Below are 27,564 nucleotides of genomic sequence, written 5' to 3' on the forward strand. Positions count from 1 at the left end.
AAAAAGTTAGGGTTCCAGGTGGAGAAATCGAAGTTAGAAACAGAATTGTTAGAACCCAAAACCAAGGTACTATCTAGAATGTATAACCTGCTGCTAAAATGGAACACACAAGACGAAATGGTTAAATCGGCTATGATAAAATGGGCACAGGATATTGGGCATAACATTATGTTCGAGGACTGGGAAAGGTTGTGGACCACTGGGTTGAACTTCACTGCATGTAATGCTCTGAAGGAAAATGTTATGAAAATGATATATAGATGGTACATGACCCCAGTTAAACTTGCCAAAATATACCATTCGTCTGACAATAAATGTTGGAAATGTAAAGAAAATGAAGGAACATTCTTCCACCTCTGGTGGACATGCCCTAAGGTGAAGGCCTTCTGGGAAATGATATACAATGAGCTGAAAAAGGTATTTAAGTATACCTTCACTAAGAAACCAGAGGCCTTCCTTCTGGGTATTGTCGGCCAGAAGGTGTTAAAGAAGGATCGAACATTTTTCATGTATGCAACAACGGCAGCAAGGATTCTCATCGCAAAAAATTGGAAAACTCAAGATTTACCCACACTGGAAGAGTGGCAGATGCAGCTGATGGACTATATGCAACTGGCCGAGATGACTGGCAGAATCCGAGACCTGGGAGAAGAAAAGATGGAGGAAGACTGGGAGAAATTCAAGATGTATCTACAAAAACATTGTAATTTGTTTGAATGTTAAGAAGGATGCTAGATTATAAAAAACTGGCCACCACTAAACTAGATTTAAATTTGATGATAAGTGAGACTAAAGAAAATATAAAAATTTTATTGGAAAAAGTGTTAAATCATATTGGAATGTGTGGACATGAGATTGTAAACAAGTTGATAATTTGTTTGGAAAAAATTTTTTTTTAATGATGTAAATGGGAGAGGGGGACGTGAGGGAGTCCAAAGAAGTGAAGAATTTGTTGTTATAAAAGTAAGATTGTTTTATGTGTGCATTTATATTTTAAAAAAAAAAACCTTAATAAATATTTATAAAAAAAAAAAAATAAACATGTCCATATTCTCTATTGAAGCATCTACCCAGCAGCAACCTCATCTTCAATGAGGCCAGGAAATATTATTAAGCACAACATGATGCAATATCTTCTTTGAAGACAGAGATGGAAATGAAACTTTGTGTGCATATTCAAGATAATATTTTAAATTTCATGTTAAAACCACAAGCACCACTCATGACTGGATTTCAAAAGGGCCAGAACAAGCAAACCCTATTGAAGTTGCTAATTTGCAGGGAAGGAAAATTAAAAATGTGACGAGAACCTCCCACAAAAATGAATGTATTTTATTGTGTTTTTTTCTTCCCCAGAAAGCATTTGAAGGGCAATTTTTTAAAAACCTCAAAATCCTGACATTTTATTTGCCACAAGAAAATCTAGATGGGGTGGGGGTCGGCAAGACATGAGGGTTGTCAAACCACCGCACATCTAACATTGCCTCCCACGTCTAGAAGCACTGCAGGCTTGAAAAAGAACCCGGAAGTCCTGGTTGGAAACCAATGGAATAGTGCTCTCTTGGTTACAGAACAAGGAAAAATGTAGAGTGACAAGCCAGCGGCCTGGAGACGAAGCTTCCTGGTTCCTTGGGATGCTGTTTCCCCCCCTCTCACGAGAGGAACCGAAAGCTATCCATCGGAACACTATGGAGGAACGTAGCTTTTAGCGGAAAAACACTTAAGACGGAAAAGCAAAGACAAGAGCTCACACTTTTTATCACGCACTTATTATTTCGTGCGCAAAACGTGTGTGTTTGTGTAAGTGTGGGAGATATATAGTGCAAGGTAGGCAGTAGCTTAGCCTGACCATACAGACCACCGCTCATATCTGAAAGCAGGCTTTGGGACTGAGGCAGAACCGAAAACCTCAACAGAGAAGCCCCTTCAGGTTGCAGGAAAGGTCGAACAAGCGCCAATGTCCCCCCTCAAACCGCCCCCCTGGCAAGTAAAAAGCAGGTAGAAAAACAACCCTCTTGCACTTGTGCGAAGACAGTTTTTCAAAGCACAAAACAAAATGCACAGAGTTCTATTCGCGCGGCCTGGGGATTTCGCTTCTACGTCGCCCAATCGCGGAACCTGAGCCCCGTGCGCGGGATGGCAGCCCTTAGCAGCCTCCTCAGAGCCTCCCAGGTTCTCCCTTTCTTTCTATGGGAAGTGGCCAGCTGGGCCGGCGGCGCGCGCTCCTCCTGCCTCCCGCCTCGGCGCGCGCGCCGCCCACCCGAAGGCTCCCCGCTCCCCGAGCGCGTCTCCGTTTGCCTCTTTGCTCTCTGTCTCTGCCGGGCGGGTTCCCTCGGGAGCTCCGGCCTCGCCTGTGCAAGAAAGGGGCGGGGGGCCGCGGCAACATGGCGCTCGTGCCGTGCCAGGTGCTGCGCGGCGCCATCCTCCTCTCCTACTTCTCCATCCTGTGCAACTACAAGGCCATCGACATGCCCGCGCACCAGACCTACGGAGGCAGCTGGAAATTCCTGACGTTCATTAATTTGGTAAGTCGGCCGCCCGCCCGCCCCGCCTTCCCCCTGCGCGGGCGGGCGCACCTGGGAAGGGCGGCCGGACGCGCTCCTCCTCCTCCGCCGAGCGACGAAGGGGGCGAGGCCCGCGCGGGGAGGAGAAGCCGCGCTGGGCTCCTCGAGTGCCTCGCGCTCCTTTTGGCTTCCTCCCTGAGAGGAGACCTTGACTGGGGCGGGGCGAATGCCCTTTCGGTTCCCGGGGTTGCCGAACGGAGCCGGGGAAGGGGAGGAGCCCGCGAGGGAAGCTACACTCATCCAAGCGGCGAGAAAGAAGAGATGCCCCCCCTCCCTTCTCTTTTATCTTTTGTCTTCTGTTGTCAGTTCACTAATCCCCGCAAACGGAACAGATCGCCCAAAAAGGAGGGAGATTCTTCTTCATGTCATGGTCTGGTTTTCTGGGCATGTCAACATTGATCCAAGACATGCTTCCCCAGACAGCTCCCACTTCAGGAAGAAAGGATCAATTGCATCAATGGAGGATGTTGTAGTTATAGTGGCAGGTCATGACGGTATAAAGCACCAGCATGTGACCCATTACAGAATTTATTCCCCTCCCCCCAAAATAATAATAATAATCAGGAGGGAATAGTTCACAATATTTCTTTCAAAATGGCCACACTCTTCGTGTATGAAACTAGGACACTGGTCTTCAACTGGTGGGTCTGATCCAAGGTGGGTTGCAGCAGGAGCGCTTCCACAGTGCAGGGTAGAAGATTTAAAAAGGGGCCCCCAAATGTGTGTTCGGGTTAACAGTGGTTCCTGGGTCTGAAAAAGGTGAAGATCATGCACTACGAGAAGGCTTGGGAACCACCTAATCTCCATTTGTCCTTGGGCTACAACCCTCATCAGCCTAGCATGGTTGGCAGTTGGAGATGATGGGAGTTGCTGGATCATAGAGTGCATCTGGAGGGCCAGAGTCCCCCATCCGTGCACTAGAACAAGACATTTGATCACCACCCCTACACTAAACACACAATTGTAACTGCTTCTTCCCAATATTACCACATATGCCATCGCCATCACATACAGTAGCAGCAAGTGCCATTTTGTCTGCTGTTAGTGAAAGGCCCAGAAATTCCACACTCAGTCTGTGCGAAAGCGGTGTCTTAGGAACATAGCAAGTTGCAGTGGTCCACCTAGCTCAGTTCTGTTGTTGATACTGACTGGCAGCCGTGTTCTAGGTTTTCAGGCTGGAGCCCTTTCCGGCTCCACCTAAAGTGGCCCAGGATTGAACCTTGCACCTTTTGCATACCTTAGGTACAGCCCTTTCCCCAGATAATCTGTTTTGCCTACACAATGCTTAATGGTGTTTATAAGTTACTCATGGACCACAGAGTTCAAATTCTTAGGTCACCCAGTGATGCTACAGTGTGCCTGGTTGCAGGCTGTCTAGCCACCTTGTGACATGACAGCAAAGTCAGTAGCATCAAGAGGGACCTTTACCATTTTGTACTGCGACATCAAATATGAAGAAAGGGAGTTCAGGAGATGGCTTCAGCATGTTTTGCACAATTTGTCACTCTAACATACTATAATACATGTGCATCTCTGACATCATATGAAATGGATGCAGATAACAGGCTGTGGATATATTAGTCATCATCATCATCCTATGGCCCTAGTAAAATTATCACCCATGTTGGCCATTGGCAATGAGTAACTTTCATAACAAAATCCCACCTTTAATTTTGTGGGTTTTTAAAAAGCCCAAAATATGTACTGTCCAGTTTGGGGCTATAGGTTACACATCTTTTACCCAAAGATCCATACTGTGTTGAAATTTGGTGTAGAGTGGGGGAAATTGCTTTAAAGGTGCAGAATGGTAATGAGTAGCTTTCAATGAAAAGATTTGTGGTATTCTTTACTCCCATTTGATTATTACATACTTCTGACAATTTTTTTTACACAAGATATTATTTCAGTGAAAGCTACTGATTACTGACAGCCATCATGACCAATAATTTTTACTACAATCATAGGCTATAAAAAAAGTAGCTTGTCCAATCCTTCAAGATGGTACCAACTTCCTATTTTAAGGCCTACTTAATTGGAAGGAACAAATCTGAGAAAATTATATTTTCCCCTGCATGATTTCTGTATCTTTTTTTACCATGGCCCACCCAAATATTTCAGTCTTTCCATTCTCTGAAAGATTCATCTCAACTTCAAAGTTAATCTGATACAGTACTAATAACTTTGATTGCTTTAAAGGTAGAAAGTGATTATTGTATGACTGAGTAATGCTGTACTCTTTTGTATCATGTCAATTGAACAATTAATCTTTTTAACACTGAATTGTCAATTCTGTCAATTCTTCATGAATTGATTTGAGTTGATGCTGCTGATGAATATTTGCACTGTGTTTTTCCTTTTATATATAGCCAACCTGTTGTCTTTTTTATTGGACATGATTGGTTTAATTGCAACCATTTCCCTATGTTAGCTTCTGTTCACTGACAATGAAATTATAAGGCCTCTTTATTATAAGGCATATTTCCATTGTTTGCAGGAATTTAATCAGACATTAAGATAGGACTGGTTTTCTTATTGATGGATTGTCTACCTTTTCTTAGTTTGTTTATTTTACTATTTTCCAAGTATTAAAGTATGCCAAATTGCATGATGGGGGGGGGGATTACTGCAGCTGAGAGACACTTTTTTCACTGAATTGTGCAGTGTTATTTTTGCAACACTGATGGGGCTGTTTAAAATAAGGACATATTTTAAGAAGTTTCTCCCGCCATATTATATGTAAAAAGTTGCCAAATTAACTGATTGAAACTGCATTAGTTTTCACAGTTTTCAAGGCTAGCACTGTTGCATTTTGTCACATTCCATTTATCTTCATGGCATCACAGAAAGTGCTTTATTTCTTAGGCTGCATTCATATGAACAAAAACAACAACAATTGGGAGTAGTTAGGTCTGTCAGAATTGCATGACTTTTTCTAACTGTATACTTTTGCTTTATGTACAGTGATGCACAGCTCACATTCCACTCAAAAGTAGGCTTACGTGCACTGAAGCTAGGTGCAGATAGCTGGAGTTTCCTCTACTAGCTTTCTAGAAAGGAAGTGATCGTAGAACTCATATTAATGATTAATCTATCCTGAGAGCTTTCTTACCCGGGGGTAACTTGGTCATTAATAGCATCCTGCAAACTGGTAATGCAAAGCTATTACACATTGGGAGCAGATGTATGTGGGGGTGTGTGTATGGAATAGCTATCTTTATGGACTCATTTTCTCTGCAGTAGATTATTTGAATCCTGCGATGGGTGGAGCAAGGCATATTGATTGTATATGGGCCCCGTTTGAAAGAGAAGAGTGATAAAGATCGCAGATATTGAGCAAATGAAGCCTTTCCAGCCATTCCTATTTACTGCTACTTAAATTTTTGAATTTTTGCTTGACATGCAGCTTCTAAAGTCATAGAAGCTATATTAGAAAAAAAGAATTGGGAACCAAAGTGAACCTAACTAGTTTGGAAAGTATTCTAGTTTGCTTGACTGTGTTTTGAATTCCTGACTACTAGGCATAAAACAGTTTGGGTGTTTTTTTAAACAGTACTTAGTGATAGCCAGATGGCAATTCTATTTAAGAAACAAATGTCTCCCATCCTATTAGTACCACTTCGCAAGAGTATAACGTTGGATAAACGAAGAATATTTATTATTTATTTTGGACACAACTTCGGTCTTTGGCACCACAGTACACAACCTCAATCTTTGGCACCACACAGGCAGAATTTAGGTTCTTGATACATTTGAAGGCTACAGGAAATTTGTGAGGAGCATGTCATTTAAAATAAAGGCTGACTTGCAGGCTGTCATGGGGCAGTAATCTCTCTCAGCATTAGACTTTGAGAAACTGCTTGTAATTGTGGTAATGTTATATACCCTTCATGTCAGTTGTTTGTATCTTAGTTTCCTATTGAGAAAAACATGATAAAATGTGTCTGGGTTTGGGGGGAAATGTGAAAAATAACTATATTTAGTCAAAAATACTTTCTTGCTTTGTCTTTATTGTGCTTTGACTGATACTACTGAAGTGCATTGACAACCTTTTTCTATTATTCATTTATTCTGTTAGTTGTATGCCTCTTTTCCACAAAAGAACCATGCTCAAAGTGACTAGCCACAAAGAAAGAGGAATGCAACAGTACAAAAAAATTCATAGTAACATATAAAGTCAATAACAAAGCAACAATTTCATAACATAGCAAAATAATAACAATAGCAATTGCATAACATAGCAAAACAATAGCAAATATAATAACTTATTAACAAACCACATTCCAATACTATAAATATTACAAGATTACACTTAAACAACATGCAGCATCTAATAGCAAAAATAACAAGGGAGCTTCACCTTCGTCTTAGAAAGACCCCTCCTATGATGCCACTCAAAGTCCCTCTCTTGCAGCAGTTACCTATAAGACTTCCGGGGGCAATGGGTGGTGTAGCTGGGAACACTTCTCCCATGGTGTTTATAATTGTTTGTGTAAGCCCATGACTTTTTCTGTATGGTTGCATGTCTACTAATTTTTTTCTCTAAGGTAAAATAATAGAGTCTCAGCAAGTTCAATTAATTAGCATTAATGGCACAAACTATGACCAATAGTGCTATAACTAATCAGATTAGAACTGTGCCCTATCTATTTGGCCACAGACTTTCTCCTTTCATTGCAGACTAATCCTTACGTTATCTCATTTAATTATTAAACTTTTCTCCCACCTTTCCTGCATCCTGCATCCTGCATCCACGGAAGGTTGCAAAGTTGATGAAACGTCATTGGCTAAAACACCGAAACCTAAAGAGTAAAGCTGTTATAACTGGCAAATCTGCTGTACATTTAGACTAATGCAGGCTTGGGTTGTTTCTGTCGGATCTCAGAGGCCCACAGGATGTAATGCAAAAGGACTCACAAACCCTCCTTCCTAACTACTACCAGGGTTGCTAAAGTGCCTTGTGACACTTTCCACACACTGGGAGGAAACAAGCTTCTGTGCAAGTAAATCAGTTGTGCCTAAGACTGGTTGCTGAGACTCCATCGTCTGTGCTTTTTTGAAGCATGAATCCAGTTCAGTTCCCTTGGTTTTAGAAAACTGTAGATCTGAATGATTCATATTTTGATTCTAAACTCATCTCACACATCGGGTTTGCATTGCTCATCAAAAACCAGTCCTACATTATTTGGCTTTATACTTCCATCCACAGCAGCACAGTTTAAAAATTTTTGACCATGGTATTTTGATTTCATCTGCAAAAGGGATTTACTAATTTTAACAACTCTTCTGGAAATTGTCTTTGAAAAGGAGTTGGTTGGTTTTGGCCAATTGCCTTGTCCAGCGTGGCAGGGGCATACTGTGTGTCTGCATGACTTGAGCAAACCTGGAAACATTTTGTTCCTCAGCATTATTTCCATCAAATTGCAAGTGGTATCTGCTTCCTAAAATGAATTAGACCGCCCAGATGCTGCTTGAAAATATGCTGCTGTTGAAGTGTCTGGAAATTGGCTTTCTCTGAGTTTTCCTAGTCTCAGTTTTAAACAAATCACCAGAATGCAGAATTTTGTTCAAGAGTTCTCAATGAACACTTTTAGATTGAAGGATTGTTTACGGGGTGAATATAATGTAGTACTTGAATTAATTTTGTTTCCAGATAACTTATTGATCGTTTACCTTTGCACTGAAGCAAGACACAGAATATCTAGTTTGGTAACTCCCAAAATCATTGGTTGAATTGCTGCGCTATCACAGAGTGCCTTAATATTCCAAGTGCTGTAGGATGCTGGTATTAACAACAGAATGTAAAATTTAAAAATCCTGTACAATGAATAACTTTCGCTCAGAATATGGAAGGCTGTATCTTGGTTTCCCGGAGACCTGCGTTGTTACTCATTATATACTGTCTAGACGGTATCTGTCTAGTGGTAGCTCACCTCTGTATGCTTATATTTATTCCTGTCCCGTTGTCTACAGGTCTGTTAAGCATAGCAGTCTTTGTCCCTTTCCGTGGTATGTGAGATGGTCTGGTTGCTTGGCATGCAAATGTATCTGAGATAAGACTGGAGAGTGATGTCATCCAGAACATAATGCCTCTCATCAGCAGTGGGAAGCAGTGCTGCTTCATTTCCTATGGAGAAATGGTGTTTAGGGATGGGATGGCTCTTTTTCAGATGAAAGGTGTCAGATTACCCAACACTGACCATTAACTTCTGCTGCTTTTCAGCTTTGAGATCATACTTCTAGCTTCATTGGCAAATTGTTGTCTGGTAGAGAAAGCCTATCTGACTTAAAGAACATGGGATTTAATTATAGAAAATACTCCACTTTCATGATTTTCATGTTAACGAACACTTTCTATCACTATTATATTAGTGAAATTGTTCATTTGGTAAAATACTCAGCCAAACATTACTATTACAGTATAACCATTCTATGGATTACAGTGGTACCCCGGGTTAAGTACTTAATTCGTTCTGGAGGTCCGTTCTTAACCTGAAGCACCACTTTAACTAGTGGGGCCTCCTGCGTCGCCACCACACGATTTCTCTTCTCCTCCTGAAGCAAAGTTCTTAACCCGAGGTACTATTTCTGGGTTAGCTGATTCTGTAACCTGAAGCGTATGTAACCCGAGGTACCACTGTATTGGCAGGCTAACCCATTTTCATGACAATCCTATTCATGAACTTCTTCAGACAAGTGCCCCCTCATCTCACGAAAGAAATTTCTGAAAGCTCTTGTTGTTAATTACAATAATACTTTTCTCTTAGGGTTGCAGATAACAAACATTCTGTTTGTTTATTTACTGCTTAAAATGTAGCTGCAGTCTTGGTTGATACCATATCCTGGCTTGCAGAAAATAGAATAGTGGGATATTAAATACAGTACATTCTTTTCATCTTCTTCTTTTTCCCTAATAGATTATATTAAAGCTTTAAAAAAGGTATACAAAATACCAAATACCCAGTATCTTTTTATAATTCCAAGGATAAAGTATTAATCTAAATAAAAACCTAAACCAAAAAAATGGAAAAGGAAAAGAGAGAGGGGAAGGTGGAGGAAGGGAAAAGAAAAAAAGAACGACCAGGCATATTTGAGTAGGCTGTGTCTTTCTGTTGGCTGCAAGGGAGTCAGGTAGTTGATGCACCCAGATGGAACCTTTGAAATATGTATGATAGTGGCAGCTGTGGGGGGGAAGGGTGGCTTGAAGTGTCCTGAAGAGGAGGGTCATTTATTGTGTAAGTGTCCTTTTACATAGTTATAAAGCTGAACAGGGAGAATTAGGGAGCACTCAGTTTCTAGCCTTTACTGTACTTACTTGATAAGATCCTTGAATGGGTGCCGCTCCCACCTACTCACTTTTTTTGGCAGTGCTATGCAAATTTGTCAGGAGACCTCATTGTGTGGTAGAGAACCCCTTTCAGTTCCATCCTGCCTTGCTGTGACAGTTAGGGCTTTAAAAGAGTGCTGCCAAAATCTGGGACTAGAAGCAGACAAGTCCACTTCTTCCTGATTTCTCCATCTATCCTCCCTTCTTGTTCTTTGGGTTGTCTGTTGCAGCAGAAGGTGAGGAGAGAGGAACAGGGCTGAGAGGCAACCCCCCCCAAAAAAAAACAGTTTAACATTGGGGTTGCAGTATTCCCTGCCAATTCAGAGGCATTGAGCCTAGCCCTCTTGAATGATTCCTCATGACCAAGTCAGAGACTTGCTGAAGCAGCTGCAGGTGGAGAGGATACTCACGGACGCTTTTGGAGTAAAAAACCCACCACTGACTCCCCCTATGGCCTGCACTCCCCCTGACGCTTAGAGATTAGACCAGGGCCAGAGACCCTAATTCCAGAGCAGCAATAGTGAGGCAGGCCCATTCAACCAGACTGGACTGATAAGCCAAGTTCATCTCTGCTGGGGGTAAGCATGGTTGCTCTGGAAAGAAGAGGGCAGAGTAAGTAGAAAACCGTCCATAGTTTTGTGGTGCTTAGGAGCCTGTGTCTGTTGTCTGAAGGTTTAGAATCTAGCAGAGGGTCTAGATGGCTTAGCCTTTAGTATAGGAGATCCTGTATACATTTCATTGCTTGTTTTGTAATTCACTTCTCCCCATAGTCGGTGGAGTAACGGAGGCTGTGCACAGGCCTCGGGACAATCCTAAAGTCAGGTGTGTGGAATGTTGACTTTTCTTTCCAGAGTCCCCAAGTGCCCTTAGAACAGTTTGTACGTGGCAGGCTGGGGTGTAAATGTAGAGAAAGCAATAACCCTAATGGTAAACATTGTTTTCATAGGCTGTTCGAAGTCATCTGCTTCATTCTTTCTTTAGGAACAAACACAAGGGAGAGCAATAGTGATGTTTGCAGTTAGCCTGCTTCTGGTAAAAACCAATGTTTTAAATTGTCTTTATAGCATCTTCTCCATAGGACACTATGTCAAGAGGGCCCAAGCTACTTGTTGCCATCTATTTCTTGAACTCTACCTAATTAAATAAATATATCAAAGTTTTACTTCCCGGAGGCATGTAAAGAATTGATCAAAGACTGTGAGCTATCAAGAGCAAATTTTAAAAGCGTTTGTTTCTTTGCTGTGCAAGAACAACATCTCTAGAGCACTTCAAAGAGAATCTGTTGCTGGAAATGGTGTTCGAAAAAATTACTGTCTTAATTAGTGGTAAACAGTCAGAGCAAAACGATACTTTTTAGAGGTATAATAGTGTTTATTCATCATGGCCCAAAGTACTTTGAGGATTTTCAGATAATTTATTGTTCTCCAAGTTCTTCAGAGTAATAAGAGTTTGAAAATTTGGCTTCCTTTTGGTTTCTGAAGTTGCTTTGATCCTGTATCTCAGACATCAAAGTGCTCTCTCTCCAGCTCTGTTGCTAGTTGATTTCTTCGTTTTTCCACTTGGGGTTTGCTTAAGTTATGTTATGTTATTTATTTACTTTGGGTAGTACAAACGTGGCTGCATTGTTTTAGTAATATCTTATATGTGTATTTAGAGCTGGAAGCGGATGATCTAATGTTTGGGTCACGTAGTGAGGGAGAAGTACAGAAAGAAATGGAGCCTGCAAGCTGGGGTGAGGGGATGGGACATGAACAAATGGAATACCTGGGGGGGGGGGGAGAGAGATTATTAAAGGAAGCATTCCAGAAAGGCCAATGAAGTGAGGAAGAGAACACGGAGCAGTTGCTGGCACTGATGGTGACTGAGAGGGAGGGGAATCCCATGCCTTCACCTACTAGCCAGCTTTTGCTAGAATGCAGCTGTATCATGATCCATACCAGCCACATGTTTGAACGTAGTTTGTGTACTAGAATGCAGATAGGTGCTCTTTAGCAGTCACTGAACAGTTTTATGTTTCATTACGAAAATGAGGGAAATTCTAGAAAGCCATCTAAATTTTTAAGGGCACAATTACATCTTGATCCTGTGCAGAGTTAGGCACACCTAAGCCCTTTTGTTTCAGTGTGTTTTGGTGCACTTAACATTGTGTAGGACTAGGCTGTAAGAATAGCATGCTACTAAAAGGAGCCATGGGGCACACACCATGCACACTCATTTTTATTTTGTCAGAAGTATGTAAATGCCCTTGCCCTCAGTTTTTCTTCTAGCAGGAAAGTAGGCTATGTGTGTGCATTCTCACTCACTTTCTCTTCCCGTTCTTTAAAAAGCCTGGCTTAGATGTTCCATTGTTTAATTCTCTAGAAATCTGAACTCATAGTATGACCCATGGATGGTGTTGTCAATCTATCCTATCTTTTTCTTTCCAGGATATCCTGGAAAGTGTGTTTTGCCCCCCACCCATCTCATGCCAGTACCCCTTCTGTAATGGTGTTTGTATCTTCATCTAGTTATCTGAAACTATTTGCAGGCACCTGAGTGGGGAACATCTGCATTCTGCTCTTGGTATGCTATGTTCTGTGTGTTGGTCTTAAGGGCAGGGGGTAGGCTTTTGGTAGTGCTTCAAAGCAGGGAGATGAACTAGCTTGCTTTCATTACTTTCCAATTCTGTACCAGCATTCATCTGTTCAAACCCCAAGAACTCTTCATAGCATGGAGAAACTGTTTGGAATGCAATGACAATATTCCCTTGTTTGCTACTCCTACCTATAAAGTGCAGCCACATTATGCTATCTCACACTCATGAGCATCTTTACTAGCCTTAATCCATGGCATTTTAAAGCACTCTTAAAATGTCATCAGAAATAGTTTATAGTCTTTATTTTAAAATCATTTACAAATACAGTGGTACCTCGGGTTAAGAACTTAATTCATTCTGGAGGTCCGTTCTTAACCTGAAACTGTTCTTAACCTGAGGTACCACTTTAGCTAATGGGGCCTCCCGCTGCCGCCACACCACCAGAGCACGATTTCTGTTCTCATCCTGAGGTAAAGTTCTCAACCCAAGGTACTACTTCCAGGTTAGCGGAGTCTGTAACCTGAAGTGTCTGTAACCCGAGGTGTCTGTAACCCGAGGTACCACTGTACAACATATTGATGCTGCGCAACAGTCCTACCAGGAAATGTTTTAATTTCACCTTATTTAAATAAGTATTATAAGAAGCCATTTTGTTTTGGATTAAGTGTGCAATCTACTCTGCATGTTAGAGGAAGTTCACATATACAATTTTTCTGCTATGTATTAGGGGAAAGATTTCACTAAGCTAATCTTAAATCAATCTTACCCCCTCCCTCCAACTGAGCAAGCAATTTATTCATAAAAATTTTGGGGCTTTCCTCCCACTGGAAACCGTATCCTTAAGCCCAGTTTAGTACAGACAGCTGCAATGCATGTCTCTTCCCCCCTACTTAACTAGCAGTCCCAAATGTTACCTAGTCTGTTACATGGCCTTTCCCACTGTTTGTTGATTCTTGGCATGCTTCCCAGGATATATCACTGATCACATTTGTAGCATTGCGTGTAATATTAATATTTAAGTAAAAATAATGGCATAGCCTCCAATGCTGAGTAGGAGCCAAACAAAACTGAGCTTTAGAAAAGAAAATGTAAAAGATGTAATCTAATAAAAAAAGTATTCCATATAAACATATTTGCTGAATGGATGATATAGATTTAATGAAATTATCCTGCCTTGTAAACAGGATATGGAAAGCAATAAAGACAGATTTTGTATGTACAGCTAAACTGAAGGGAGGAAGGAGGGGAATAGCAATTATTAGAAAATGACTTTGGCTAGAGGTTTTCTGTTTTTAAAAATATATATATTTAAAATGCAGTTCCTTTAAACATGTACCAATGAAGGCCATGTTCACATGTGACAATAAGCCAAGAATGTTGGTTTAATAAACTATACTGTGAACATAGTCTGATCACTTCCATTTCACTCCTTCCTTGACATGAGCGGATGAACAAACCAGGAAGTGTCATATCCAGACCTGAGAAATTGCTGGTCCTCCCTTGTGCAAACAGAAGTGCAGTCCATAGGGACCCCTTGGTGCATCCATCCTGCTACAAGCAAGTTTAAGGCAATTGTAAATAGTTAAATAACTCGTGGAATAAATCACCAGTGATATCTTTGTTCAGAGTGATGACCTGATGAGACAGCCTGAGTTCTTCTGTTTGCAAAGGCTTTGGCGTCGTGGAGGCATTCCCGTAATACCAAAGCCCTAAGTGCTTTCTGAAGCATCATATTAAGTAAAGTATTGTGAGTTGTATTCAGCTAGCCTTTATTCAGAATATACCCATTGAAATTTATGACCATGACTAACTTAGGCCCATTAATTCCAGTGTCTCTACTCTGTGTAAAAGTTAGTTGACTACAAACTTATGTCAATATGAATTCACCATAACCTTCCCTTAAGACGCCAGTTTCAGTGCCCAACTGGCCTGGCCAGAAGTACAACTGCTGCCGCTTTGCCGTGCGTGTGGGGAGGGCTTCCCCCTGCTAGCCCATTCTCCATCTTGGGCTTGGGGACGGGCCCCAGACTCCATCTCAGCATATAAGGCTTCAAGGAGGCCTCGGAACACCACTGCTGCCGCTTCGCCGTGCGTGTGGGGAGGGCTTCCCCCTGCTAGCCCATTCTCCATCTTGGGCTTGGGGACGGGCCCCAGACTCCACCTCAGCATATAAGGCTTCAAGGAGGCCTCGGAACACCACTGCTGCCGCTTCGCCGTGCGTGTGGGGAGGGCTTCCCCCTGCTAGCCCATTCTCCATCTTGGGCTTGGGGACGGGCCCCAGACTCCACCTCAGCATATAAGGCTTCAAGGAGGCCTCGGAACACCACTGCTGCCGCTTCGCCGTGCGTGTGGGGAGGGCTTCCCCCTGCTAGCCCATTCTCCATCTTGGGCTTGGGGACGGGCCCCAGACTCCATCTCAGCATATAAGGCTTCAAGGAGGCCTCGGAACACCACTGCTGCCGCTTCGCCGTGCGTGTGGGGAGGGCTTCCCCCTGCAGGCCCACTCTCCATCAGGCCTTGGGGCGGGGCCTACGCTCATCACTGCCGCACCTTTGGGGACATTGGTGCTGCGGCAGCGGTTGTTTGAAGTGTTTTTATATGTTTTAAACTGTGTGGGTTTTTTGTTTTGTTTTGCTTTGTTGTACCACCATAAGCGGTGATTTTTATCCATGTATTTTTATTTTGTTTTGGTCTATTTTGGGTTGGGGTGGGGTGGTTGTGGAGTGGGGTGGGGATCGGCTTTATTTTCGTATAATTGTTTTTGTTTGTTTGCTTTTATATTCTGTAAATGGAGGTGAGCCTGAGGCTTGGGATTCCTACTGTGGAGGGGCAAGGGAGGTATGGCGGTGGGGGCAGATGTCATAGGCGAAGGGGATCGAGATACGGATATGCTCGTACCCCTTCCAATCTGCGCCCCATCCCGAGAGACGAGGGTAGGGTGAGCAAGGATTACTCACCTCCGTCACTGGTGTTGTGCAATGCCAGGTCTATAGGCAACAAAACCGCCACCCTGCGAGATTTCTTTACCTCGCAGGGGGTCGACCTGGCTTGTGTGACGGAGACCTGGGTGCGCGAAGGGGTAACTGTTACCTTACGAGAGATGGCGCCCCCGGGTTTCTCCGTCCTCCACCAGTCGCGGACTGTGGGCCGGGGGGGAGGGGTGGCGTTATTAATCCGGGAAGATTGTCCTTTCAGGGCTCTACCATCGCCATCGATCCCCGGCATTGAATGTGTTGGCCTAGTGTGGGGCTCCGAGGTGAGCTTGGCTGTCTGGCTGGTGTACCGGCCACCCAGCGCACCAGCAGCCACCCTGTCAGGCCTGCTGGAGGCGGTGGCCGGCTGGGCCTTGGAGTTCCCTAACCTATTGGTATTGGGGGACTTCAACATCCATGCTGATGCCACTCCCTCCTCGCAGGCTCTGGACCTGGTGTCTTCCATGGCGACACTAGGGCTCTCCCAGTTTGTTTCGGGCCCCACACATCAAGCAGGCCACACGCTGGATCTGATCTTTGGCATCGGTATAGATGTGATCATGTTTCCTTCGATGAAGGTGCCATGGTCTGATCACTATGCCCTGAAAGCCAGGATTGACGTTCCACCCCCACCCTGCTTGGGTGGCGAGCCAATTTGGGCTCGCCCGCAAAGGCTGATGGACCCTGATAGATTCCGTCAAGCCTTGCGGGACCTTTCTCCCCCTGGCGACTCATTGACTGAGCTTGTTGAGGCCTGGAATACCCAGCTCCTGGCAGCCATCAATGAGATCGCACCTAAGCGCCCTCTGCGACCCCGCAGAAACCGGGCTCCCTGGTTTACCGAGGAGCTCCGGAAAATGAAGCGGGACCTCAGACGGCTAGAGCGAGTATGGCGGGGTGCCCGTGACGGAGCCTCAAGAACATCTTATAGGGTTTTTATGAAAACCTATGAGATGGCAGTGAAGGCCGCTAAGAAGTCTTACTTCTCGGCCTCCATTGCATCCGCTAGCTCTCGCCCGGCGCAATTATTTAGTATAATTCGGTCTTTAACGTCCCTCGAAGGACAGCCAAATTTAAATAACAATTTGACACACAGCTGTGAGGCATTTGCGAGCTTTTTTGCGGAGAAGGTCTTGTTGCTCCGCCATGACCTCCCTGCCAATTTGGATACAATAAAGGAACTGGAGGCCCCTCGACTGTCCTCGGGTCCAGTATTGGACCACTTTGACCGCATATCCCCAGCCGATGTGGACAGACTCCTCCGAGCTGGAAAGCCCACCACATGTCCTCTCGACCCGTGCCCGTCCTGGCTGATTAGAGCGTGTCCAGACGAGGTGCGGGCCCCCCTGGGGGATATCATCAATCTGTCCCTTGGCACCGGGACATTCCCAGGGGAACTGAAGGAGGCAGTGGTGCGCCCGCTCTTAAAGAAAACATCATTAGATCCCTTAGATCTATCCAATTACCGCCCGGTTTCGAATCTTCCATTCCTGGGTAAGGTGATTGAGAGAGCGGTTGCTGAACAGCTTGGTAGGTTTCTGGATGAAACATCGGCTCTGGATCCATTCCAGTCCGGCTTCCGCGCTGGTCATGGGACTGAGACGGCTCTGGTCGCCCTAACAGATGACCTCCGCAGGCAGCTGGATCGAGGCGGGTCGGGGCTGCTGATTCTTCTAGACCTGTCAGCAGCCTTCGACATGGTCGATCACGAACTCCTGGACCACCGCCTTGCCGACGTGGGGATCCAGGGCACAGTCCTTCAATGGCTGCGCTCGTTTCTCTCCGGTCGGGGACAGAGGGTGGCGCTTGGGGGGGAATTGTCATCCCGCCACTCCTTGGTGTGTGGCGTGCCCCAGGGTGCAATACTCTCCCCAATGCTTTTTAACATCTTTATGCGCCCCCTCGCCCAGCTTGTCCGGAGTTTTGGGCTGGGCTGCCATCAGTATGCTGATGACACCCAACTCTATCTGTTGATGGACGGCCACCCGGACTCTGCCCCAGACACACTGATCAGATGCTTGGAGGCTGTGGCTGGATGGTTACGTGGGAGCCGGCTGAAGTTAAATCCTTCGAAGACAGAGGTCCTCTGGCTGGGACGGGACGACGGGGGGCTGAGGGGGCAACTCCCATCTCTTGCGGGGGTGCAATTAGTGCCAGCACCGTCCGTTAAGAGTTTGGGTGTAATCTTCGATACCTCCCTCTCTATGGAGGCGCAGATTGCAGCTATAACAAAGGCGGCATTCTTTCATCTCCGCCAAGCTAAGCAGTTGGCTCCTTACCTCTCACGCCCCGACCTAGCCACTGTGATCCACGCGACGGTCACCTCCAGACTGGATTATTGTAACTCGCTCTACGTGGGGCTGCCCTTGAGACTGACCCAGAAACTCCAGCGGGTGCAAAATGCTGCAGCGAGACTCCTTACGGGGTCTTCGCTTAGAGATCACATTCATCCGGTGCTATACCAGCTGCACTGGCTCCCGGTGGAGTACAGGATCAGGTTTAAGGTGCTGGTTTTAACCTTCAAAGCCCTATACGGCCTAGGGCCCTCGTACCTACGGGACCGCCTCTCCTGGTATGCCCCACAGAGGAACTTACGATCTTCAAATAAAAACATCTTGAAGGTCCCAAGCCACAGAGAGGTTAGGCTGGCCTCAACTAGAGCCAGGGCTTTTTCGGCTGCGGCTCCAACCTGGTGGAACGCTCTCTCACAAGAGACAAGGGCCCTGCAGGACTTGACATCTTTCCGCAGGGCCTGCAAGACAGAGCTGTTCCACCTGGCCTTTGGTCAGGGCGCAGCCTGACTCCCTCCTCTGGCAATCTTTACAAAACTTTAGTTTATGGTTGCCATCAATTTTGATTTTAATTCATTTTAATCCATTTTTATAATGTTTTATAATGTTGTACTGTTTTAGTGTTGTTAGCCGCCCTGAGCCCGGCTTCGGCTGGGGAGGGCGGGATATAAATAAAATTTATTATTATTATTATTATTACTTCAAGTTATGTGAAGTGCTGCTAGGATGGCTGTCATCACACAGTTCCCCCTGGGTTCAGTTGCAGTGTCTCTCTTCCAGCCAGGCCAATACATGGGCCTGGCAATTGAAAGCTTGGTGGATAAGGCCCTCAACTCCCTCTTACCGCATTCTCAAGTTTTTGACTGTCTGTGGTGACAAAACAGCAGCCTGGCTGGAAATGCTAGGCGTAGACACTCAAGGCTATGTTGGGTTTGAAACAAAAAGTTACCAAAAACACACGTTGAAGGCCTGTCTTCCTCAGTTGCTGAAAGGCAAAGCAACACAGTCTTTCCCCTTTGTTCCAAATTTCAATAAATGTTACCTTTGGTTTTGTAGGTTCCTCCCTACTTCTTGAATTATGCTCATAGTTAATGTCAGTGATAGATGATGGGGTGGGGCAGCTGTGCTCATCTAACCTCCAGTCACCCATGTTTGCTGCTGTATACTGAGATGGGGAGAAGCCAGAGGACAGCAAGGCTGGCACAGTGCAAACACATTGGCGGAGCCAGTCTAGCGCATTGCTCTGCCAGCATCAACACCAGTTCACTCCTCACCCTCTCTGTCCTGGGATGTAGCAGGGATGTGGACAGCTGGAGGTCAGGTGAGCACCTCCACCCCACTCTTCACTGCTGTTTAATGTGCATGGTGGGAAACATTGCTTGCTGGGGACTAGAACAACCCATTGGTGACCTGAAGCAAATGAGAAGGGAAAGAAGCTTTCACCTGGCATAGATATATAAACATTGAACAGCTTAGTGTCAGAACCATGTCGTAGTCCCTCGTGATTTATCTGAACACTGGATTCTATAGGATTAGGTGACTGTTGCCCATTTAATGCCAGTCTAAACTTTATAAGCAGCGAGATGGAAATAAACCTGCTGAGGAACTAACTGGTTTGATCTCAAGGACAGTGGCCCAGTCAATCACACTTCCAGTAGTAAAAGAGATAAGTCGTCTGACTTAATGTTTCCTTATTTGATAGTATCTTCAACCACATTTTCTGCTTAAGCTTAATGTGTGTTCACCTCACTACACCATGCCAAAGGATTGACAAATGACTACAAGAAGTACACAGAGGTGACAGGAAAAGTCATAACAGATAATCTGGGGAAATAAATCATATTCCGCTTGCTTCAAAGGAAAACACACTTGTGGATCTGGCAGACTTGCAAGGTGAAGGTTATGTGACCTGGCAGGTTTTCAAGCAATTTGTTTTGCGTGCTGAAAGATCTAAATGCTTTTGCTACCATTTCCAGCTGCTGCCTTTTTGAGTTGATAGTATATCCTTCCATTCAAATCATCCTTCTGGGAGAAATGTTTCTGGGTATTAATGATCTCCAGAATGCCTAAAGATCTGGATCAGGTAGCTATGTACCATCATGGTTGTTTAATTATAGTCATCCATCTATATCTATTAATTAAAAGGGTCTGCTCTGACTATAACGTTGAGGAATTCACCTGAATCTTTGTTTTACACATATTCAAACCCATTTTATGATTATATTACGAGGAATATAAATTGTGCGGTTAATGTGTGTAACCACCAGCCATTGTGCACATTCACCAGGCCTTGTAGAGAATGTGCACATAATCCTTCTATGAAGAGGGAATTGTGCACATTTCCCTGTCTTGTCTACCTCAGAGCCATATTTCTGCAAACCTAAGAGGAAGACACCTGATTGTTCAAGGGTCAGTTTTCCCTAACCTGGTACCCTCCAGAAGTAGTTGGGCTCCCATCAGTACCAGCCAGAATGGACAGTGATCAATAATGACAGAAGTTGTAGTCCAAACTATCTGGAGGGCACCAGATTGGGGGAAGCTTGATAGTCATTTCAAACAAACTTTAGCAAGTAAAAGGTGTGATAGAAAAATTATGTTGTTGCTATTGTTGCTGTTATCCATAGCAACATCAGTATTTAATTTTATTACATATCCACCACATTACTGTACCTTATTCACCGTAAGGTTCCAGGGTGTGTTGCAACAATTTAGAAGACGGTATTAAAAACAGTTTGAGACAAGCACAAGAATAGGGTGGGTCCTATAGATGTCAAAGGCCAGGGCAAAGAGATGCGTCTTCAGCATACTACGGGAACAGCATGATGAAGATGCCAGTCATGGTTCCGAGGGGAGGGAATTCCATAACCTAGGAACTCCACAAAGAATGCCCTCTTCCAGGTCACACACACACCCTATGAGCCTATAGGGTGGAGAAACTACCAAGAGGGACCCCCTTTGCAGATCTTTACACTTCAACAGGCTCTATAGGGAAGGAGTCTGTCTTTCAGGCTTCACATTTGTAATTATGCCTATGCTACTTCATGCAGCTTTCTATAGGACTGAAGTATTCATCCACTGACACCCTAGAGGTGTCTTCCGTGTTGTTCTTATGGCTTTCTTAACCCACATGTGAGGAAGTGGTTTAGAAATGGCTGGTGATTCGTAGTCTTAAGGACATGTGATTGTAAAGACACATTTATCACAAGACACTGTGACGTTTGGCAAAGATTCCCCCCAAATGGCTCATCAGATGTGTTTCTTATACTTGTCTCTCATTATTGAAATGCTACAGGGATACATATCTCCATCCATGTCCTGTCCACTTTGCTGCATGCATTTGGGGACATAAGTAGTGAAGTGGCCAACATACTCAGCTTAGCTGAATGGAGGCATGGGTGGCTGGCTCCCCTCTGTGACCTTGTTATAACACCACTGCTGATGGAGACAGGCTTAGTTTATGATTGATTAGGAAATGTACAACTTATATCCCCTTAGAGAATGGGTGTGTGATTTTCTTTGAAGCTGTTATTTGAAACAGTTCTTTTCTTATAGCTTGAAAAAAAAATCTCAGTTACGAAAATAAAAAGCCCATTAGGTCATATCTCAAAATGTTGCCAATGCAGTATTGTCCCCCAACACACATTATGGAATGTCTCACTTAACATTAAAAGGGATGTCAAGATGCTTTCCACCATTGCCTTCGGGAGACGGTTCTATGTTGTCATTGATTTCATAGCTAATAAGTATTTCCTTGGGATATGCCTACATTTTCCTATTCCCATATCCATGAGATTGTGTTTAGCAGTAATTCAAATTAGAAACAAATTTGTGTTCTAAAGTATCTTACCCATTCGTATTCATGAGGGTTTCTGTGGTCTGTTCTATGCAGAAGAGTGATTGTTAGCTTTCGGAAGTGCACAAGATTTTACATCTTAGTAGACTTGCTTCTGAGAAGACATAGTTAGGATTGTGCCATAAGTCCTATTTAGTTTCGTGGAATCTACTCCTAGGTAAGGAGGCCTAGGACTGGCGCCTTTGATTCCTATTCACAGGTGGACAGAATGAAGGCAGCCATTTAGTGCGAGGCTTAATCAATTAACAGGTTTTAGTAATGTAGCTGTCCTTGATTATTCCTAGAAAGTATTGGTCTCTTAATGTGGTCACATCTTTGAGATGGTCTTCATCATCATTGCAGCAAGGTGTTGTTTATTTTAGGGTCTTCCTTCAAATTGTGTTGTTGTCCTTCACATTGCTCTGCTTCTGAAGGCCAGTTGGTCAGGCACAGGAATATAATTCTAAGCAGGTAATACTGGAAAGAATCAGTTTGAAAGCCGGCTTGCATGCAGAAGAAATGCTGCATTACAGCTTGCTGTAATACATTTAATAATAGCAGTAATATTTTTGAAATATATAAAAAAAATAAAAAATTGGCCAGTAGCACCTTAGAAACCAACTAAGTTTGTTCTTGGTATAAGCTTTCATGTGCATGCACACTTCTTCAGATACACAGATAATATTTTTATTATTTATACCCCATCCATTTGCCTGGGTTTCCCCAGCCACTCTAGGCAGTTTACAGTACTTATAAAAACATAGTAAAATGTCAGACATTTAAAAATTCCCGATACAGGGCTGCTTTCAACCATTTTTAGACAAGAACACATGTTTATATGATTGGGGACCTGCTAGCTCAATTACTGGGTTAGATTACAGGAAGCATAGGATTTCATTTCTGCAGATAAAAATGAGCAACCTGTTGGAAGCTGGATCCATGTCCATCCTATATTGGAAAGCCAGTCAAGAAAAGCTGGCAATACAATTGTTAGCATTATTATTACCTCACATCAGTTGGCTAGTTATCAGATGGCTGTAAATCTCTAATATTCCAGACCCTCACCAGGATGAGATTACTGTCCTGTCTTCAGCCCACACATTTTGGGAAAAGCAGCCAAAAAACTTTTATGTCCTAAGCATGTTAGCAGATTCTTTGAATTCTTGCTGAATTCTGATCAGGTTATCAAAGGCTCAACTTCATAATATAATCTAGGGTAGAGTATTAATCATAACAAATTATGTGGGCCAGACTTGAGCAGCGCCATTTCTTAAGTGTTTCAGGTGTTGACAGGGAAGGTTGAAGATAACTGCCACCCATTCTCTTTTATTCAAATTTCATCTTGCTATGAATAGAGTTGAGGAGCTGGGAAACTGCTGTACTTTAGCACCACCTCTGCAGATGGCCAGATGGTGGCATTGCAGGGATCAGATGACCCAATTCAGCAGAGGTTTGGTGACATGAGACCAACAGAGTCCTACCAGGTCTTATAAAGCTGTTAACTCTGGCTCATTCTGAAGAATTTAGCACTGGTGGCACTCTAGACCACAAGCCCTGACAACCCTGAGACCTTTTGCAAACAGGATAGTCATGTTCATCCACCAGCCCTGATTCTGTCTTGAATTCTCTCTCACACACCCCTTTTAACTGTCTGCATCGCGTTCTAAAATTCCTTTGTGATGGCCTCTTTTCTGTTTCCTCATTTCCATGTTAGTGGTTTTTTTTTTTTTTGATGTGCCTGATTACTGCCACACACCCTTTCCTTGTGGCTTTCTTTCTGCTTGGCTTCCTATGTGAGAAGATTCCTCACACAAGGGTAACCTCTGGTATTTTCGATGTATATCTTAGAAAATGGCTTAACAAAATCACTACTGTAAAAACAACTGCATTGGTCTTATTTACAGCAGAGATGGTGTATATTGGCACTCTAATATTTTAATCCACAGCCAGAATGGAAACTTTGGATGTCCTGGCCTGGCTGCCATAACATCATAATGAAACTATTGGAACTGTACAGCCTTCAAGATATACAGAATATATATCTTTAATTTTTTAATGCAGGTTATTCAAGCGGTCTTTTTCGGGATCTGCGTATTGACAGACCTTTCCAGCCTCCTTACTAAAGGAAATGACAGCCAAGAACAAGAAAGACAACTAAGAAAACTCATTTCCCTCCGTGATTGGATGATGGCTGTCTTAGCCTTCCCTATTGGAGTTGTAAGTACCATGAAAAATAATTAACTTCTAGTTTGAGACATGTAGCCCCCGCATAGCTCATAGTATACAGTCGACTAGCAACTTGCACACATTTAACTTGTACAAAGTCTCACATGGACTCTGGGAGGCTCCTGCGAGATCTTGTGGGAGCCTCCCAGAGCTCAGTAAACAATGCAGAGAGCTGAAAGGTTGCTCCACCTTGCATGGGGGACAAGGCCCACTTGGTGCACTGGCTTCAGAAAGGTAGGGGTGCTGCTGCTGGGGGGATTCCTGGGTTGTTCTGACTATACACAGTTTCATCTTTCTCTGTGTGATGTTTATTCTTTATAGCCTATTAAACATGCCTCCAAGGACCACTTTGTGTAGCTCTTAACACAGTATTTAAAATAACAGTTAAAAACAATAAAATCAACCACAGGTTTGAACACATGTGCATCACAGAAAGTACAGTGTTTTCAAAGGTAGCCACACATAAAGCAATTTGTCATGTTTTAGATCAAGAAATTTATCAAGAAATGCCTCATAGAGGTCAGTAACCTCATAGAGGTCAGTAGGAGCAGGCAAAGATAGAGATGTTGGCAGAGTTCTCCCCAACCAGTTTTGGAGAAAAACTTCACGAGTTTATAAAACCTGCCTCAAAAGGTGAGCCTTTAAAGCCCCAAACTCCCAGATTAATCAAACCTCCCACCACCCATATCTCTGTCCTGAGTTTTGAGTTTTGGTACATTCACTCTCATCTAGTTAATCACCCATGCTAAACATTAATTCAAAGTTTTCTCTACTTCTCACTGTGGTGAAAAGAAGAAATAGAGCCAAGAGCTATTTGCACACTGGTGGCATTAATCTTAAGTCTTTGGACAGCTTCTTCCAGCAGTTCCATGAGGGTGTTTAACAGTGACGCTGGATGGAGAACATAGAATCTTAGAGCACTCTCTAGGACTTACCCCATTCCAACAATTCCTCATCTTCTTAAGCAAGGACAGAACCTATACATTTCTCTGTTATTTCTATTCTTAATTCATACAGCAGTAATGTGTAAAGCAGAAAATTCCACAATTTATTAAATTCAAATACTGTGCGCAATAGTGGCTTCCGTATTATTGTTATTTTTAGAAGCCCTAAGTGTGCCAGTGTGTAGTAAAGAATAGAAAGCATCATTTAGTTGTGTCTGATACGTTTTTTGTCCTTTAACCTTATTTTCAGTTCCTACTATTATATTTCAGTTAGTTTTTCTTTTACTCATAGCAATACAGCATCATAACAGATGATGTGAAAAATGAGATAAAACAGAAATGTAAGGAGGAAGACAACCCAATGCATTGGTCAATCAAACTTGCACTCTTATACATGATCACTGAAACTATAGCAGTCTAAATAAGAGAGAGGCTCTCCAAAAGAGTAGGAAAAGGTCCAGAAAATGGCAACTAGAATGATCAGTGGAATGGAGCAACTCCCCTATGAGGAAAGGTCGCAGCATTTGAGGCTAGAGTAAGAGGTGATACGATAGAAGTTTGTAAAATTATACATGGCATGGGAAAAGTGGATAGAGAAAAGTTTTTCTCCCTCGTTAACTCTAGAGCTCAAGCTGAATGCTGAAATATTCAGGACAGATAAAAGAAAGTACTTGAAGCAACACATGGGTATGGTTCTTACTCCCACAGGAGGCAATGATGGCCACTAACTTGGATGGCTTTCAAAGAGGATTACAGAGATTTGCGGAGTCATGGTGGTGTGGCTATGCTCTGGCTCCATGGAGGCAGGAGTGCTTCTGAATACCAGTGGCTGGAGACTGCAGGAGGGCAGAGTGCTCTTGTGCTTAGGTCCTTGCTTGCAGGTTTAGCCACTGTGAGAACAGGATGGGCCATTCCACATGAATGTTACTATGTTCTTTAAAACAACAACTCTGAATTCTGTTCTTTCTAATTAAGCTTTTTTAAAAAGATCAACATTTATAGAATGACAAATTGCAGCTACATCTTGTTCAACCACCTTTGCACTAATGTGTGTTGTTATTAAGAAGAACCCTTCCCTCTTTTTGAATCACTAGTTTGTTTCCTGATTTCAAATTCTTAGTCAGATGACACCTTGTCATGTTGCTTTTAAAGTAGAATAGGGAAATGGAAATATTTCTTCACCATGGAAGAGGGACATTGTTTTCTTCGTATTATTCATCACGTTGCCCATGCTGCTGGGAAGCGAGACTGGATATTACAAGCTAGCTGGTTCTAGCTATACAAATCATTCACAAGTTTTGTTTGGAAGCTGAAGGAACTGAAGGCTCTGGTTGTAGAACTATTTAACTTTATTGCAACTTTGCCTGATTGCTGGATGTATTTGCAGGAGATGCAGAAACTCACAGGAGATGTAGAAAATCACATTTTAATTTTGCATGACTTCACAGTAATGTCACAACCTCATACATTATGCACGTTCACAAGGCAGCATTTCCACGCATCGGGCATGATTATGTAAGCCTTTGTCTCACAATGAAGAGCTTTGCTACATCCTGCAAATAAAGCCATGGAATCTAATTGGTGCCACTGATGAAAAACAGTATTCTGCATTCATTTTATTTCTAATAAAGACATGTTCTTACAATGCAGTTTACAATATAAATGTTTAAACTAAAGAACTGAACAAATATAATAAAAGCAGCACCAGATAAAATCATATATAGAGGGCCAGCACTGAAATCAATAGAAAACTTGGTGGGATTAAGAAAAAACGTTTTCGGGACTGCTTAAAGGCTGCACAACAGGGAGCCAAGCAGGGTTCTCATGAAACACATATTCTCTGTGTTCAACAGTTGATTGGATACATGTGTCAGGCACTGTTTTATTATTCTGATTAGCTTCAGAGTTACTGCACTAATTAGTTCTCAAAGCATTATCAGCTATTTTCTGGGCTGGTTTCACAGGATTTTTAGAGGAGCATGATGGTTTGTAGGGTTTGTAGGGGTGTTCTAATTTTGTAAGAGATTTGAATTGTAAAATCCAATCGGATCTCTCTGAAATATGGAGTAGAGGATCCAAAGGCTCAAACAAACAAACAAACAAACAAACAAATAAATGCCCTTCATCCAAAGGTCAGAGGCTGGTTCACAACATAAAAATCCAAAATGAGAGCACAAAATGCATAATAAAACAAAAACTCATTTAAAAGGCTACAAAATGTTAATTAGCCAAAGGCCTGGTTAGAGAGAAACCTACCCATTGTATGTGCATTTGTAAAGAAAATAAAATTGATTTGTGTGATAGCTACATGCCTGTATTTTCTGAAGTGGAAACTGACTAAAATTAGAATTGTTCTTTTATGCATCCTTTTCGTACCCCAGGCATACCTGTGTTTTGGGCTTTCGTTAAACAAATCTGGCCACCTGGAACACCAGATGGTTGCAGCCAGTTTTGCTGAACCACTTCCATCCATAGGCTGATTTTGGTTAGGAGACAGATGGAACTTCCTATCTTCTGCTCTCTTTTTTCACTTTTACCTCACTGGCAAAGTATAAGTTTTCGTTGCTTCACAAGATACTTCATGTGCTCGCCAGCTCTGTTGGACTCACTCCATTATGATTCAGCTCAACTCACTTTAATTCATTAATATCAGGCCTGTTTTTGTTTCTTTAATATAGCCCTGAAAGTTCATTTCATGATGCATGTTTCATATGCCAGTTGTGTTTCACAAGGTCACCCTAACCCCTTGCAGTACAATATGTCGTCTTAGAAAAACGGGGGATTTGTATCATTTTCTCCGTTGTCCTGCCTTTCAGTCAGTTGCATGTCAACTGCA

At 43.1% G+C, this 27,564-nt stretch overlaps 1 protein-coding gene across 1 annotated transcript in view; it reads left to right on the top strand.

The window, feature by feature from the left end:
* The first annotated feature begins 2,077 nt into the window (after positions 1–2,077).
* The window catches only part of AIG1 (androgen induced 1), an 82,644-nt gene continuing 57,157 nt past the window's right edge, over positions 2,078–27,564 (top strand). Inside the window, exons 1-2 of the mRNA XM_081855374.1 lie at positions 2,078–2,525; positions 23,620–23,775. Of these exons, the coding sequence (XP_081711500.1) occupies positions 2,190–2,525; positions 23,620–23,775 (492 nt within the window). The 5' untranslated portion in view covers positions 2,078–2,189. The remainder of the gene's footprint in view (positions 2,526–23,619; positions 23,776–27,564) is intronic.

The sequence above is a fragment of the Podarcis erhardii genome (assembly GCF_964252035.2).
Source record: "Podarcis erhardii genome assembly, chromosome: 3".
Taxonomy (NCBI): Eukaryota; Metazoa; Chordata; class Lepidosauria; order Squamata; family Lacertidae; genus Podarcis; species Podarcis erhardii.